Genomic DNA, 15,535 nt, shown 5'->3' with positions numbered 1-15,535 from the left:
TCATTATTATCTTTTGAATAGTTCATTCTGCAGAATGAAGCAGGGAATATGCCATGCTTTGCATTTATTGTACTAAAGCTATAAAGCTGTACTCTCATCATTCTTAGTGCTTAAGGCACAGCTGTCTTCTCACTCCCTTCTCCCCTCAGATAAATACAATGGGGAAAGCATCAGGAATGGGATATTGAAAGCAACTTCATGTGTATCATCTGTACTCTGCATAGTTTTGTTTAACGAAGTTCTTCACTTTTTATGTACATTATTAAAATGCAATTTACTGTATTGTCTTTATCAATACCATACAATTTTGTCATGAAAGCTGGCAGTTTGCATTGTGGCTTTACTTTGAAAACTGACCTGCAGAAATGGCTTTGAAATATCTTCTTTCAGAGATCCCAGCATCTCTCACTGTACTAAGCAAAGATCCCTGTCTTCCAAAGAGCTTTGCAGGCATGACCTGGCCACAGTTCAGGTCAGCTCCCTCTTCCATACAGTTATAATAGATTTACAGAGCCCTCAGTGGCTGTGAGACAAGCCAGCCCTAAACCCCTTCCTGGCCACAGGTGTGTAGGAGATGGTTCTGCTGCCTGGGGAGGATACTCTGCTCTGCTGCCTCAGCCTTACCTGTACTGTGGGAACAGAAGGAAGGAAATGTTTTTAATGCAAACTCTATGACTTGAATTCACCCAGGGAGAAGATTTAAGTATCACTGGAATTTTGGCTGCTCAAGAGAAAACTTGTGCTTGTGACATGAGATGCGTGTTATCAGAACCTGCCTGCAGGTCTTAGGCTCTGGCCATTTTTCTTTGCCATTCTCAAGTTTATCAACATCCCTTCTTCATTTTCCTGTGTGTCCTGGCTGGTGAAAACTGCACTCAGGGCATTTTGGAGCAATATCTTGAGGGGACAAAGTGTCCTATTTCCCAAGCCTGGGGAGGGCCACGTGCTCTGGTCCAGCTTGCCCAGCCTTGTCTGCACTGCAGGAGGTTTCAGGTATATTGGGCTGCTCTTGATCCTGTTATAGCATTAGCTGAAGTGGATGGTGGAGGAGAGCAGCAGACTGTGAATTCTATCAAGATTAATGGAAATTTTTGTTTTACCTTAATTAAACTTTCACTCCTCAAATCAAAGTCCTTTTTCCCAAATCAGCATATATTATAAATAGCATTAGTAAAGGTATAATTTCATGAAGCTTCTCTGTGTGCTAATGTTAATGTTTGTGCCTTGAGTTTTCTCCACAAGAAACCATTTATCATTTCTTTTAGCTCATCAGGTCCTGGTGGAGGTCACTTCTATGGCTCATGTGTGTTGCATAGAAAATAAAAGGAAAAAATTTATAAATGTATCTTTTATATAAATAGTGGTTTATGCAGCTACAAGCTGGGCCACCTTGCAGGATTCCTGCTCTTGTCTGTTCTTACCACCAAGCAGCCTGCAGCCCTTTGGGTGGAAGCAGCCTCCAGGGATGAGATATTTTTGCTTTCCTGGTGTGTTTCTTCCTATTGCTGCTGCCCTGCTTTCCCCACAGATGTGTAATTCCCCACACTCCCTGCCTGCAGCCTCAGCTTGAACATCTGCTGTTGTTCCCTGCCTCAGACAGCACCCTCAGTGCTGACACTTGGAACTGGGACTCCATTCCTGTTGCCATTAAATATACTGTTCTTGGCCTAAAGAGAAATGAAGACTCTGATTTCCATGGCTGCCAGACTTCTGGCCCATCCACTAACACAATTAGAAAGCTTGCAGATGCAGTGAAACCATCATCCTTCTTTTCCAGCTGGCATAAGCAAAACATTTAGGAGAGTTAATGTGTTTATTGAGCACTCAAGTCCCCCTGCAACATTATTTTGAGACCCACTAATGCAATGGTCAGGATTTAAATGCATGTCCAGAACTTTCCAAGTTGGTTAGTTTAGGATGCTGTTGTATCAGGATTTGGCTTTGGTTTGGTGGTGGGGTCCCACTTAAAAATGGTTGGGTATGTTTAAGGGATGTTATTATAGATAAAGCATAGAAACTAAAAATGGAACAATTCAGGCTGTCCCTTTTTTGATTATCTATGTCAGATCAGACTTGGGAGTGGAGGTGGTTTTCATTAGAATGGGGCAAAAAAGCTACAACCTGCAGGAGATGAGATGTACTAGGTGGGTTTGTGTGGCAAGGTTTGGGGTGAAGGGGTGGCTTCTGTGAGAACTTTCCCAAAGTTTCCTCCCTGTCCAACAGAGCCAATGCCAGCCAGCTCCAAGATGGACCCAGTGCTGACCAAAGCTGAGCCCATCAGCAGTGCTGGCAGCACCTCTGGGATAATGTACTTAGGATGAGTTGAGAGGGAAATACTGCACAACTGCAGCAGGGAGAGAGGAGTGAGAATATGTGAGAAACAGTTCTGCTGCAGACCCAGAGCTCTGTGAGGAAGGAGGGGGAGAAAGAAGCTGCTCCAGGCACAGGGAAATTCCCTGCTGCCATGGAGGACAGAGAGCAGAGACCAAGAGCTTGGGGACTCTTCCCCTTGAGGAGTGAAGGAATGGCAGAGACAATATGTGATGAGCTGATTGTGGTCCCAGTTCCTTGTCCCTCTCTGTCCCTGAGGGGGAAGTGAGAGAAAAAAATCAGGAGTGAAGCTAAGCCTGTGAAGAAGGACGGGGTGGGGGGAAGGTGTTTTTAAGATTTTATTTCTCATTATCGTACTCTGATTTGATTAGATTTGCCCCAAGTTGAGCCTGTTTTGCCTGTAATGGTAATTGAAGAGTGATCTCTGCCTGTCCCCATCTTGACTCTGAGCCTGTTTGTCTCCTCTGTCCAGCTGAGGGAGGGGAGTGACAGACTGGCTTTGGTGGGCTCCTGGCTTCCAGCCTGGTTACCCCACCATATTAGTGTTGCCCAGACAGCTTGGCTGCCCCAGATTGTTGACAGCCAACCATATAAAATGAACAGTACCAGAGTAGGTATCCATTATCAGTTTTAAATAAATTGATTTCATGAATTTCTGCCAAAGTGTTTCCCTTTTTCTGACCCAGCCAGCCTGGCTCAGCTTGGTCCCTTCATCATTCCTGACATCACCTATGATTAACCCATCTTCCTGTATTGATTGCCACCATCTCTGGTTGTGATGCATGAATTATTCTTCCATTTTGCCTTGAGGAGATAGTGTCATGTGAGGCGTTTAGAAAGGTTTTTTTCCCAGTCTATCCCACTAGCAGTGGCCAGCATGTAACCCACCAGTTACACAGCTGCAAGACCTGTCTCCAGAAGTTAGCTTGGGTCATTCAGGCATACTTGGTATGAAATTCCCCATGGGCTGGTTGAGCTGTTGAAGCACCTGGAGCTATCAGACACTCAAGTACATCTAGGACCTCAGAGCAGCAGGTGAGGGTCCAGCATCCCATGAGCTCAGGTGTCTGTGGAGGTGGGAACTGTGCTGTGGGAAGGTCATAAAGTGTCCTTCAAAACCCCCAGCTGGAGATGATGTTGGACCATGACTGGCTGTCACAATTTAGGGCTGGTTTTCAGCATGCTTGATGGCAGTGGTTTGTGCCTCAAAGGTTTTTTTGGGAAAGGAATGCAACTGCAAATAAGTAAATAGTACAGTTCCAACAGGAATTCTTATGGAGAGAGTTAAACCTCATTTAAACCTTCACCTCTGCCCTTTTTGTTTAACACCTCCTTGGGAACATCTGGATTAACCTTGGGCAAATCCACCAAGTGTATTGCCTCTGTTTCCCCACAATATTTCACTACCTCGCCAGGGCATTTATTACACCTAATTAATGTTGTAATGTGTCTTTGGTTCCTCTGATAAAACATGTGGCGCGAATGCAAAGTTGTTTTTACTGATTGGATTGTTAATTAAATGTGCACATATAAATGATTTATTGGCATTAGAGAACTAAGACTTAATAATTTAAGATATTAACATCAAGGTGGTTGGATCAATTTTAAGCCTGTTATCATTCAGCTATTTAGAGACTGAAACAAATGACACTGGGAAAGGAGAGGAAACTGCTGTAAGCAGGATTGTCAAAGGTGAATTCACTAGAGGAGGAAGAGGAGATGGAAAGATGTACCTAGTACTGTGGAAGAGGCAGCTGAAACCAACAACAGAGTGCTGAAAGTAAGGTTTTGCTGAGAAATGCCAGGGACAATGATCTCAGAAATATAAAAGTCCTGAAGAATGTGGGACAGATGGTCTTGGAAAGATCCAAGTGTTCTTGCACAAGTAAGAGAATTGCTGATTCAAGTGTGAAGATGATTTGAAAGAGGGAGCTGAGGAGTGTTAGGTACAGTTGAGCTGGAAGAGAAATCACTGATTTGGAAGATGAAGGAAGAAGAATAGAGAAGAGAGGTGGGAGAAGCACGCCATGAGTGTGAAAGAGGCACAACAAAACCATCTGAACATGAAGCAGAGCTTTAGCAGATTGAAGTTTGCCTTTCACAGTAAGGGCAAGGGGAGTGTGCTGCAAATTAAAGAGGACCAAGCAACTGGAATAGAATCATAGAATATCATGAGTTGAAGGGACCCACAGGAATCATGAAGTCCAACTCCTGGCCTTTCACAGGACACTCTGACAACTCCACCACATGCCTCAGAGTGTTGTACAAACACATCCTGAGCTCTGTCAGGCTTGGTGCTGTGACCACCTCCCTGAGGACCCTGTTCCAGTGCCCAGCCATCTTCTGGGGGGAAAGCCTTTCTCTCTCATAAGTCTCCCTGCAATCCATTCCTTCCCAGTGCAGCAGCTGGGAGCTGTGGTCCTTGCTGTGCTTTGGGACTGGGCTGCACAGATGCACAGCTCTGGTGTCTGTAGGGTGGATTGCTTGTCTTGTCTAATTCAGGGTAGCTTGAACAGAAAAGCCTTTTCACATTCTGCTGATTTCTGTTTACAGCTCTGATCCCTGATGGTTTGCCACTGGTCTGCACAAAATCAAAATCTAAAAGTACCAGATTTAGATGATCTGTGTGAATACTCGCATGCAGCAGATTGGTGGCTGTTTCTCCAGATTGTGTATTTTGTTCCTGATGTGAGTTTGGAAGGTTGCATATGCAATAGCAATATTAATGATAACACCCTGGGGCTTGGTTTTGCCCCACAGTGCACTGCTGGGCAGGGCAGCCTGACCTTGGCTAGGGAGAGATTAAATACATCACCTCCAGCATGATGTAATGACCGACTGCAACAAACAATAGAAGGGGAAGGGGGGAGACATTGGCAGGAGGAATGCAGGTCTTAAACCACGCAATTGTCAAGCAGTGTATGGCATTGCGTTGCCAGATGAATATTTAGGAGTTTTAAGTTTTTAAAGAATTGATGCTAAAAGCTGTCTTCACTAAAGTAATGCCTTGCCATTTCCTGTGGTTTAGCAATATTGATATTAATGTTGTTGCATGTTTATGGATATGGTTTTTGAATGCTTATTGTAAGCTGTATTTATATACTGCTGCCATTTCCTTCAAGGTCTTGACCACATTGTTTATGGGGAGCATCTGATATCCCAGGATTTATGACTATAGGAACAAGCAACTTTAGACACCCTGTCACAGATAAATGGGCAGTGGAACTCAATATTCCTACACAGAGAGGAGGGGAAGACTTGTGCTTTGGAGGTGCAGGGTTAACACCAGAATAATTTGGTTTTAACTTATGTCTCCCTGCCTTGCCTGATGGGGGAGTGTGCAGAAGCTGCTGTAGCTGTGTATTTTGCTTTGCAGTAGATGCAGAATAATAAGTGTCTAATGAGATTTTCTCATCTTGGATTCTAAATAAATTAGATGCTCATCAATAGCAGTTTTGTTCTAGAATTACTAAATTGCAGAGGCAGTAATATATCAGCAGTACCTGGGGTGAGCTTTGCTGGCTGGCTCTCCTGCCATTGCAGAGCTTTCTTTGCCTTCTCCCCATCAACCTCATTGGCCTCCATTTCCATCTTGAATTCAGAAGATGGCATAGAAACAAGGAAATTGATGGCTCTGTACAGCACTGGATATGTGTGTGCTTCTATTTTCTTCTAGCCCTGACTTATTTGCCTTGTTGATACTGTTTTTTGAGAGCTCCATGCAGGAATGAAAAGGGCATGTTAAGAATAAGGGGTTTCTCACTTGGCTGAGAGCTTAGTGCTTATTTGAGTGTGTCATTGGAGCAAGCCTTGCTGCTCTCCTCAGGGCACCCCTGAGCTGTGAATACAGACCTGGGGATGTCTGATAACAAATAAGCTTCCAGTTACACAGTGTTGTCTTCTGCTGGGTTGGATCTGAATAGAAGGAGAAAAATGCATTGTAAAATCCAAAATGAGAAGATTACTTCAGGGAGTAGGAAAAAGCTGTAGTCATGTGTATTGAGTTGCAGGTAGAAATACCAGATGTGGAAGTGTCAGAAAACTTGATAAAGGCATCCCAGGTACAGAGATTAAAGTTTGGAATGGCACAAAGGAAGGGATTCAAGGAGATGCTGAATTTATACCTGGGCAGATTTCCTAGTGAGATGCAATTCATTTGATGTGGAAGCTGCAAACTCTGCATGATGCAGGATGATGAAAACACTAATTTGTTTGAAAACTTTTTTCTAAAAAGCTTTCCAGTGTGCCCATGAATTCTGACATAAGAAGAAACTATATGTATGTGCATATGATTGCAGGCAAGTTCTTCTACAGAAAGTGGGTCAAAGCAGTGCCATAATCTTTAAATTTGTGGCTTAACATTTTAGGAAATATCCTTGTTATGCTGGGTGGGTATAATTGTGTAGTATTTGTGAACTTGAAAACCCAAAAGATTTGTGTATTTGCAGCTGGATCTAGAAAGAAGCATAGACAGCACCTTTTTCACATGGATTGAGTTTTCTCTTTTTTGCTGGGGGCCAGATAAGCCTAAAGCCTAAAGAGGCTTTATCTGTCTGTGTACAAAGGAATTACCTTCAGAATTAGATAAAAATACTGTTTCTAAGGATTAAAAGACACAGTTTGGGTGTTCATGTTCTGTTCCAGGTTTAATACCTAAAGAGTTGGGTGTTGCTTCTCCTAAAATATTTTGGTATAGCATCTTTTATATGTTAGACCTTGTTCTGTAAAGAAGCACTTGCTGTAAAGTAATTAATTTCTGCTTAAGCCTGATGTTCACACTATAGATAATAAATATTCCTTTACGTTTCCTCAGAAGGGATTAATGTTAGCTGAGTGTGATGGCATAGAAAGCAAATTGTGGTTTACAGGGATAGAGGGTTGTGCACCACTTAACCAACCCACTGTGCACCTTTATTGATAACAACTGTATCACAAGAATAGGAAAAAAAACCCCAAAATTTGCACATTGTCCCACTGGGAAGGGATCTAATCAGTTCAGCTTTTCAAAACCTCTTGATTTTTGTACGCTGGACCTTCATTGTGTTTCCTGGGTTAGAATTTGTAATTTTCTTTCAAAAACAAAAAGCTGACTTATGTCATACAGCAAGAAAATAACCAGGGCTCAGGAGAATTAGAGTGAAAAGCCATTCGAATCTGCTAATTACAAGATGAAGAGCAGTCAAGCAGTGGTGGTCTATTGGGGAACCACTTTTGCACATTTAGATGTGTAGAAAGACTTTGTGTGTGACATTGATGGGAAAAGTTTTGGTGAAATATGTCTTGCAGATAGCCTGCAGCTCAATCCTAAAAGCCAGCAGCAGAGTAATAGTTGCCACCTTCAGTAAGGAAGGAGTAAATTTACTTAAATAATGGAGTTTCTGTACAAACAGCACTAGATTTAGTTCAGCTATATACTTTTATTCTACCTGTAAATAACAAAAGACAATTGAGTGCAAGCTTTCTCACCCAAGTGATTTTCCCACTGATTCAACAGCTTTGCTTAATTAGGCTCCAGCTCCTTGGAATAAGTGTTGGAAACACAGCCATTTGTTAGCCAAAACATCTGCTGGGGAGGGAAGGTGAGAAGTTGTTAATTTAAAATAAGATCTTTAAGAACCCTAGCTCTGAATCCATAGAACAAACCTAGGTTAAAATCCAGGAAATTCATGCTTACCTGAGTGATGACTGTGCTGGAAGTTTGAGGTGAATCTCCTTTATTTGTGCAGAAAAGAGGGATAACAAAGAAGTGCAAACATTATGGCCTGTAATTGTTTACAATATGGTGAAAGAGCCAAAAATTATTTCCAGTCCTTCATGTGAAAAACATGCACATGTAACTTGGAAACACATCCATTCTAAGGAATTATTTCTTCAGCTTTTCCTTCTGATTTCCACTTCAAGGATTGATATGTGTGGGATAGCAAGGGAAGAACAGTCTCAGTAAGAATTGTATTCAAGGGACAAAAAATTGCTAGTGATTTGTGCTCATCTCTTTTGAGCCCTTTTGGGACAGGTTTGATGTCAACAGAGGAAGACTAAAATGCTCAGCTATGATTTTGCACAAGCCCACTGGTGAGAGGGATGTGTAGCTCCTGCAGCTGCAGTGAGGCAGCTTTACTGGTGAGGAGTAGCAGAGAGGAGCCCTGGAGGGTGGAGAGTCTGTCCAGAGCTTTTCCTCACTCCCTGGAGCTGAGCCCACTTGGGTATCACTGCGTGTCCCTTCAAGGAGATATGTGTGTGGTTTCCCAGTTGTCCATCTGGTGTCCTCTCCTCCCAGCAATATTTTCTTACACAAGGATGTCAAGGAGTGGGACAGCTCCAACCTCAGCTGTCATTGAGTCCCTGTTGCACTGGAGCAGCTCTGACAACTACTGAGTTGTTCAGCTGAGTTTCTTCAAACCTCACAAAACATCCAGAGCATTTTGGATTGTCTTAATGTTGACTACTCTTGCATGAATAGCAGCAGTCAGGCAGACTTTAATTCTCCTCTGTTCCTTTCCTGTACAAATTGCTTCCCCAGGGCCATCCAAAATAGGGCTCATCTTGGAGGGAAGGAAATCAGTGTGCTTCAAAACCCAGCTGTCACCAGGTGAATAATTCCTTTGAATGATGATTCTAGCAGGTATCTCATATCCTCTGGAAGGTCCTAAACTTGATTTTGTTTTTCATTGCCATCAAGAATGTGCTGCAAAAATTTCTCTTTTTTTGGTGCAATCAGTGAAAGTCCCTTCAAATCCCATGGGGGAATGCTCTAAAATTACTGTGGGTCCAGCAGTCATATTCAGACTGGAGAAACAAGGATGTGTCAGGTTCAGAGGTGCTCCTGTCAGGTCTGTCTTTGCACTCAAGACCAATTTACAGCCTCATTTTACATAATGGAACCTCCTTGTGAATATCCAGCCTGTGTGATAACAGAGATTTGTGATGGTATCAAGTCCTTCCCATGTCAGGGAACTGCCCTTCAGATTTCCCAGAATACTGTTCCTGCAGTCCAATTAAAAAAAAAAAAGGCAGGAAGTTTTTCATAGCTCTTAGCACAGAACTTCAGCCCTGGAGCATGTTAGAGCAGTTCTGGAACTGCACCCTATATTATCATGAATCCTGACATGCACCCACCTTTGCCAATTAGATTTTTAAATTCATATGTAACACTAAAAGACAAGAAGATGCATAATTTTGATGTCCCCAGAGCTTTTTTCTATTGCCTTAAGAGGACCAAGATTCTAAAGGTTGAGATTAGCAGCCACACAGAACAAAATGCTTCTGTTTGCCAGACAGTAAACCTTAATCTATCAATCTTTGCTATGTTTGTTCATTTTTCTTCTTCAGTCTTCTTTTAGCAAAAGCAGCTTGTTCTTTCTGCCTCTCCTGCTAAGAGGGGCTGCAGGTGCAAAAAAATCTTCTCAGGGGAGAAGATTCATGTGTAGAAGAATCATTTTAATAACTTCTTTCTTCAGAGCAGGATTACTCACTTGGGCTGGGTCTCCCACATTCCCAGTGCCTCTGCTTTGGGATTTGCTGGCTCCTGCAGGCAGCAGAAATGCAAGGGATGAGTAAGGCCAGTCTTTAAACCTTCTTGCCCTGCACAAAAACACAACACAAATTGATGATGGTAAAGTAGAACATGCAGGCACAATGGATGGTGGGGCCCTGCTTTTCATGCCTCAGTGCTACAGGTAGTCACAGTAGTGTGTTGGGGGAAATAGGTGTTCTGCCAGTTCAGAGGTGATGGTGGTTTTCTTTTTATTCATGCATGTCCTGGCAAAAAGATTGGTTTAATGTGCACACAGCTGCAAACCTGCAGATCTAAACAACTTCATGTCTTCTCTAGGTGTTTAACACATTGAGTATATTGATTGTTTTACAGGCTACACAAAAGGAAGTGAATTGTCTCTTTGGAGGATTAAAAACAAGTTACTTAACTGTGTTCCTGGAGAAGCAGTGCTGGAGTGCCTTAACAAGCAAGTCACTGTTCAGTGACAGATTTGGTGCTAATTTTGCTGCTGTCTGCTCCTGTTTGCATCTCATGGTTGTGGATGAAAGCAGCAGAGCAGTGATTAGCTCAGACCCTGCTGAAAAAAACCCCAGCACCCAGGGGCTTCTGAAGAACAAGGGAGTGAGAGTAAATTACCCTCTGGCATTTTTATTTTATTTAGGAGGTAAAACTGTTCATTGGAACAGAGTTCATTTACAGTGGCACCCCAGCAGACTGCAGCAGCAGGGTGAATTGCCAGTCACAGTGCAAACAGGAATCACTCAAACCCTGCATCATATGCACTCAGGGGTTCAGGTTTCCTGCATTGCACAGCAGATTGCTGCTGGTCCTTCTGTCTTGCTTCCAGAATCCTATCAGGCATCCTGGTCCCTGTTTCAGTGCCCAGATAATATATATAAATATTAAAATCAACCCCCCCCCCCCCAGTGGGTTTTGATTTTAATGTTGTTAACCAGAAGCTGAGAGTTCACTGCATTGGATTCTTAGCCACTAAATTAAAAGAAATTGCAGTATATTCTTCCTTTGAGGATATACTTTCTTTTCAGGAGCTTAGACTTGGAGGATCATTAGTGAGATAATATCAGGAGTTTTAACTAATCCTCTAATGATTGTACCAGGGTGAACAAATCTGTCTGTGTCAGTTTGCCCAGTGGTCCACCACAAGGCTATTCTTACCTGATAAATGGATTTTCACACTGAAGGGGATTTTTCTTCCTTTGCCCCAAATCCTGAGGCTGTGCAAAGTCCTGAAGTTCACGGTGAGGCAGCACACAACCAGCCTGGGGCTGTGCCGAGCTGCCTTCCCACTCCCTTCGGAGCAGGGCATGTTCTAGTCACTGAGTTTATTAAAAATGCATGTGCTAAGCATGGGATAATTACAGCAAGTTTGTCTGGGGATGGGGAGCAGCAGTGAGAGAAATTTCAAAATGCGTCTCAGAGACGATATCAGCTGTCTTGAGAGAAAGCAGTTCTCTGTGGGCGGTGCAGCAGCTCGTGTGTCTGCTGGCATGAGGATGGCTGCAGGTCACCCCTCTGGGAGCACTGCTCCTCCCCACATCTCTGGGGCTCTTGCCAGCACCCCAGTGCTTGTGTGTGGATTTCCCTGTAGGTTTTGATAGGATTTTGGCTGGGGAGGGTACATCTGTGCTTGCTGGTCACATGAGGAATGCAGTCTGGAGAGAAGACGCTCTCTCTTCTCCAGCTTCTGTCTGGGGCTTGCCTGACTGATGCAGCAGACCATTAATTTGCAGTCAAGCAGGATATCTCCAAATGCAACTCCATCAATTGGCAGGAGGTAAATAGATGCTGCCTCTCTGCTTAAGGCAGGGCTGAAGCCTTCTCTGTTTATCTTCCCTTTCAAACTGAGTGCATCTGCTATTGCTCTCTAATCTCTTCTCCTCTTTGTTTTACTCATCTGAAGCCTCTTGGCCTCGGAGCTAGAGGGGTTTTGTAACGGTGATTAGCTGGTTTAGTTAGGGTGCTGGAGATCTTTGTCCATGTGCTGCCAAAAGATGAAATAACCATTATTTTTATTAGTCCACCTCACAGGGAAGCTGTGAGAATTAATTCATGTTTGTAAATTGCTTTGGAGATTTAAAGCTCTGTACAAGCACTAAGGATTATTGCTTTCTAATTCTTCAAGGTAGTGTAACTTATAAAGACTTGTAGCCTTGAAAGCATCTTGGATATAGGAAGAGTTGATCCCTTTGAAACTAGATATACTTCTAATGTTTAAGATAAAAATAACTACTCTGCTGCTTCATCCAAAAGAAAAGGGGGGGGAAAGCAATGGCAGGTTCTGAGGTTCTGATAGTGCCTCTTTTTTTTTTTTTTTTTTTCCAGGAGTCCAATGTGCTTATTGCTGCTAACAGTCAGGGTACAATTAAGGTAAGTTATTTTACACATCTTGCATTTAAACACTTGAATCTGTTGATAGTAAAGAGCAAGGTCAGAGACACTGAACAGCCAGGAGGAAACCATTAGAGGAGGTCATCCTGGCTGTGGAGGTTTGCAATTTAAATGATGTATTTGCCTGTGGCACACAGTGGAGTGAGCAGGCAGTGCCCCAGCAGTGAGACCAGTTGCAGTGAGGTGTGGAAGAGTTGCTGGTGGCCATCCAGCCCCTGCTGCTGCTCCCTGGGGTCCTGGCAGCACTGAGGACCTTGCACAGGCACCTCCCCAGGCTGAGGGGCTCCCATGGCGGCACAGGCTGTGTTAACTCACCAGCATTAACCCAAGGCCGTGCTCTGGCTGCTGCAGAGGCAGCAGGGCTGAAAGCTGAGCTCCTGGTGTGCAGCTGGCTGGAGCAGCACTGAAATGAGCAGGGATGCTCCCTGCCTTTGACTCTGGTGCTCAGACAGGTGGTAACAGACAGCAGCTGCTAGCACAGGGTTTTGTGAAAGCATTAGCCTTCCCTGTGCACAGTACCAGGTCTTCAGCTCTTTAATTAAGTCTTCCAGAGTGTCTGTTCAATGTATTTCTGTCTGCGGAATGTCAAATGATGTGGACTGACCTTCTTTATGTGTGTGTCAGTCAAGCAAAACCAGTGCCCAAGGCAGTGCCAAACTCAGCCCAAACCCAGGACTTGATCCCACATTCTGCACAGCAGCACTGACCTCCCCCATGCTGTTGGGTTTGGTGCTTAATGCCCTAAGGTTGTAGCCCAGACCCCTGACAGCGTTCTGGAGCTGCTGGTAAAGGCATTTACTTGCTGTCTGCAGAGTTTTACACTGCATTGTCACTGTCACGAGGCTGAGGTCCTGATTGTCCCTCACATCCCTGTGGCAGTAGTAGTTCTCTGGAGCCATACCAGAGCTGCTGATATGAACCTAGGAAAATCACCAAAAATGCAAGACTGGTGAGAGGCCTGAGTGATCTGTGTTTAATTGCATGTCAAGATTTCCCCCCCTCTTTTTTAGGAGACAAGGGGCTGGGTTACTCCTGCTGTTGCAGCATGTGATGCTGTAGCCTCTCATTCATAGGGGTTTTGTTTATATATCATGTTTTGGAACTGGTTGGTGGTTACTTTGGTCAGCTACTCCTTAGGAAAATGGACAAAATGCACAGAAGCTTTTGATATTTTGAAGTGAATCCAGCAGCAAGTGCAGTGATTAGAGAGGAGAGGTTTTGCTCATGCACTTTGCTTGTTAATGAGAGAAGGTAGACAGAGAGCAATGTGCAGCCAGCCAGGGCTGTCAGAACTCTGGTATCTCCATTTGCCTTTGACAGCAGGCAGCAGGAAGGTGGGATGGTCTGGGAAAGGCCTGGGTGTGCCCAGGTTGGGGACAGATGCCATTCTGGGCATCACCCATGAGCTACAGCTCTAGAGCTTTTGCTAGGGAAGCCAAACCAGGTCCATGCAGACTCTGGCAGCCCCACAGTCACTTCTGTGCTGTCTCTAGCCCATGCCTTCAGATGCTGCTGTTCCATCCCAGCCTGCACAAGGGAAACAAGAGCACAGAGGGCTGGGCTGACAAAAGCTCTGATCTCTGTTACAAGATTCCCAAGAGCTGTGTGACTGAGATGAGGGGATATGAGGCAGCTGTGGATGGTTTTGCTTCGTGGCTAATTTATCATCACACAAGCAGACATCAAAATTGGGATGCTTGCCAAGTGCTTTTTCCCATCTGTGGGATATTATTGCATGCTGGTGAATAAAGGGTAAGGGGTGGAGATGAGATAGAAGGGTCAGTCCTGTCTTAGAGATCTATATGCTGACATAGGAAATTATAAATGTCATATATTTCTATTCTAAATGTCTCATCTTCCTTACTAACCAGGTACTGGAGCTGGTATGAAGGGTTTTCTCTCAAGGCATGAGGTACTTGGTCCTGCTGATATGCTACAGTATTCATCTGGGAACCACAGTGGGACAAGAAACCAAAACCACCTTGATGTTCCTCCCCAGAACGATCATGTTTGGGTTTTTTTTCCATTTCTGGACTTCCTAGGACATTTTGAGATACTGGTAACACCAGGAAGCTGTCTGCCATCAACATTAACTCCACAGACTTTGCTAGTGGTGGTGGTATGGTTGTCTAATTTTTATGATAGGAAAACAAATTCTTTTAAATAAAAACAAAAAGGAATAATAAAATTTATTGAGCCACAAGCTGAAGCTGGAAGATTGTCTTGTTGCATAAGAGAACAGATTTTCTTGTGAAGGGAGCTCACAGGAGCACACAGGGCTGCCCTCAGCTGCACATCTCCAGTTACTTTCATCTGGACTCTTCCTCCCCACTGGAAAAAGAAAGTCTCTAAGCCTTATGTGGACATGCAAGCAATCCACTTTGAAATCCCATCATGATACAGTTCTGTTGTTCCTTTGATTTATTAATTCTTTTTTAGATGCATTATATGTTGAGAAATGTCACTGACGTTGACACCACTGGAGACTGAAGTCCTCTAGTCATCAAGTAGAGCAGGACACCTTCCCTTCCCTCCTCTCCTTAGACCCCTTCCTTGCCCCAAAGGGGCATTTCCAAAGGAGAGGATGAAGCTGTCCTCCTGTCCATGTGGGCCACCAGCAAGGTGCTGAGATGAGGGAGCTGCAGTTCCTGGGACCTGGACTGAGCTTGCCAAGACAGCGTGGGATGAAGATCTGCCTCCCACTCACATGGCTGTGTGACTATCTCAGCTGGAGGAGGAAGCTTCCAGATCCAGTTACCAAAGCCCTGCACCACTCAATCACCTGTGTGGTCTGGTTGTGTTTGCCCCTCTCTGCACACCATGGAAGCCAAGCATCTTGAATGTTGGAGCAAGAGAGGGGATGGAGTTGGTTTGTAACGTGTTTCAGAGCCATGATATAAGTAGCCTTATTTTTAATGGTCATGCATACACTTAATTGTACATATGGAGGGGGAATAAACCATGAAGCTGAGAGTTGTTGTTGCTTTCTTGGCAGGAGAGCAGAGCAGGTAAGAAGGTGCAGATGGTCCTCACGAGCAGCAGCCAGGTTAAACTGTCAGGATTGCTGCCAGAACTCATTAAGCTCCAAAGTGCATTTGGTGGCCATGGCATCTTTTCCCTGCCATGGTGTCAGAGGTGCAATGCAGACAATGATACCTGTGGGAAGTGTTTTGTTCTGCAAACAGAATCCTCTTCCATTCACTCACTGCAGAACGTGTCTCCTTCATGCCACAGGGGCTGGGATTGATGCAGGGACTTTGCTCAGGTCTCTTGTCCTCCACATGTTATAAGGCTGACTCT

At 44.1% G+C, this 15,535-nt stretch overlaps 1 protein-coding gene across 2 annotated transcripts in view; it reads left to right on the top strand.

The window, feature by feature from the left end:
* The window catches only part of COP1 (COP1 E3 ubiquitin ligase), a 125,380-nt gene extending 110,174 nt beyond the window's left edge, over window positions 1-15,206 (top strand). For both annotated transcript variants that reach the window (XM_074546333.1, XM_074546332.1), the window contains exons 19-20: window positions 12,170-12,214; window positions 14,107-15,206. In XM_074546333.1, coding sequence (XP_074402434.1) covers window positions 12,170-12,214; window positions 14,107-14,124 — 63 coding nt within the window. In that variant the 3' untranslated portion in view covers window positions 14,125-15,206. The remainder of the gene's footprint in view (window positions 1-12,169; window positions 12,215-14,106) is intronic.
* Window positions 15,207-15,535: the final 329 nt, after the last annotated feature.

Source organism: Zonotrichia albicollis, chromosome 8 (assembly GCF_047830755.1).
Source record: "Zonotrichia albicollis isolate bZonAlb1 chromosome 8, bZonAlb1.hap1, whole genome shotgun sequence".
Taxonomy (NCBI): domain Eukaryota; kingdom Metazoa; phylum Chordata; class Aves; order Passeriformes; family Passerellidae; genus Zonotrichia; species Zonotrichia albicollis.
The sequence above is the reverse complement of the archived record's forward strand: the minus strand, read 5'-3'. Positions and strand labels throughout refer to the sequence as shown.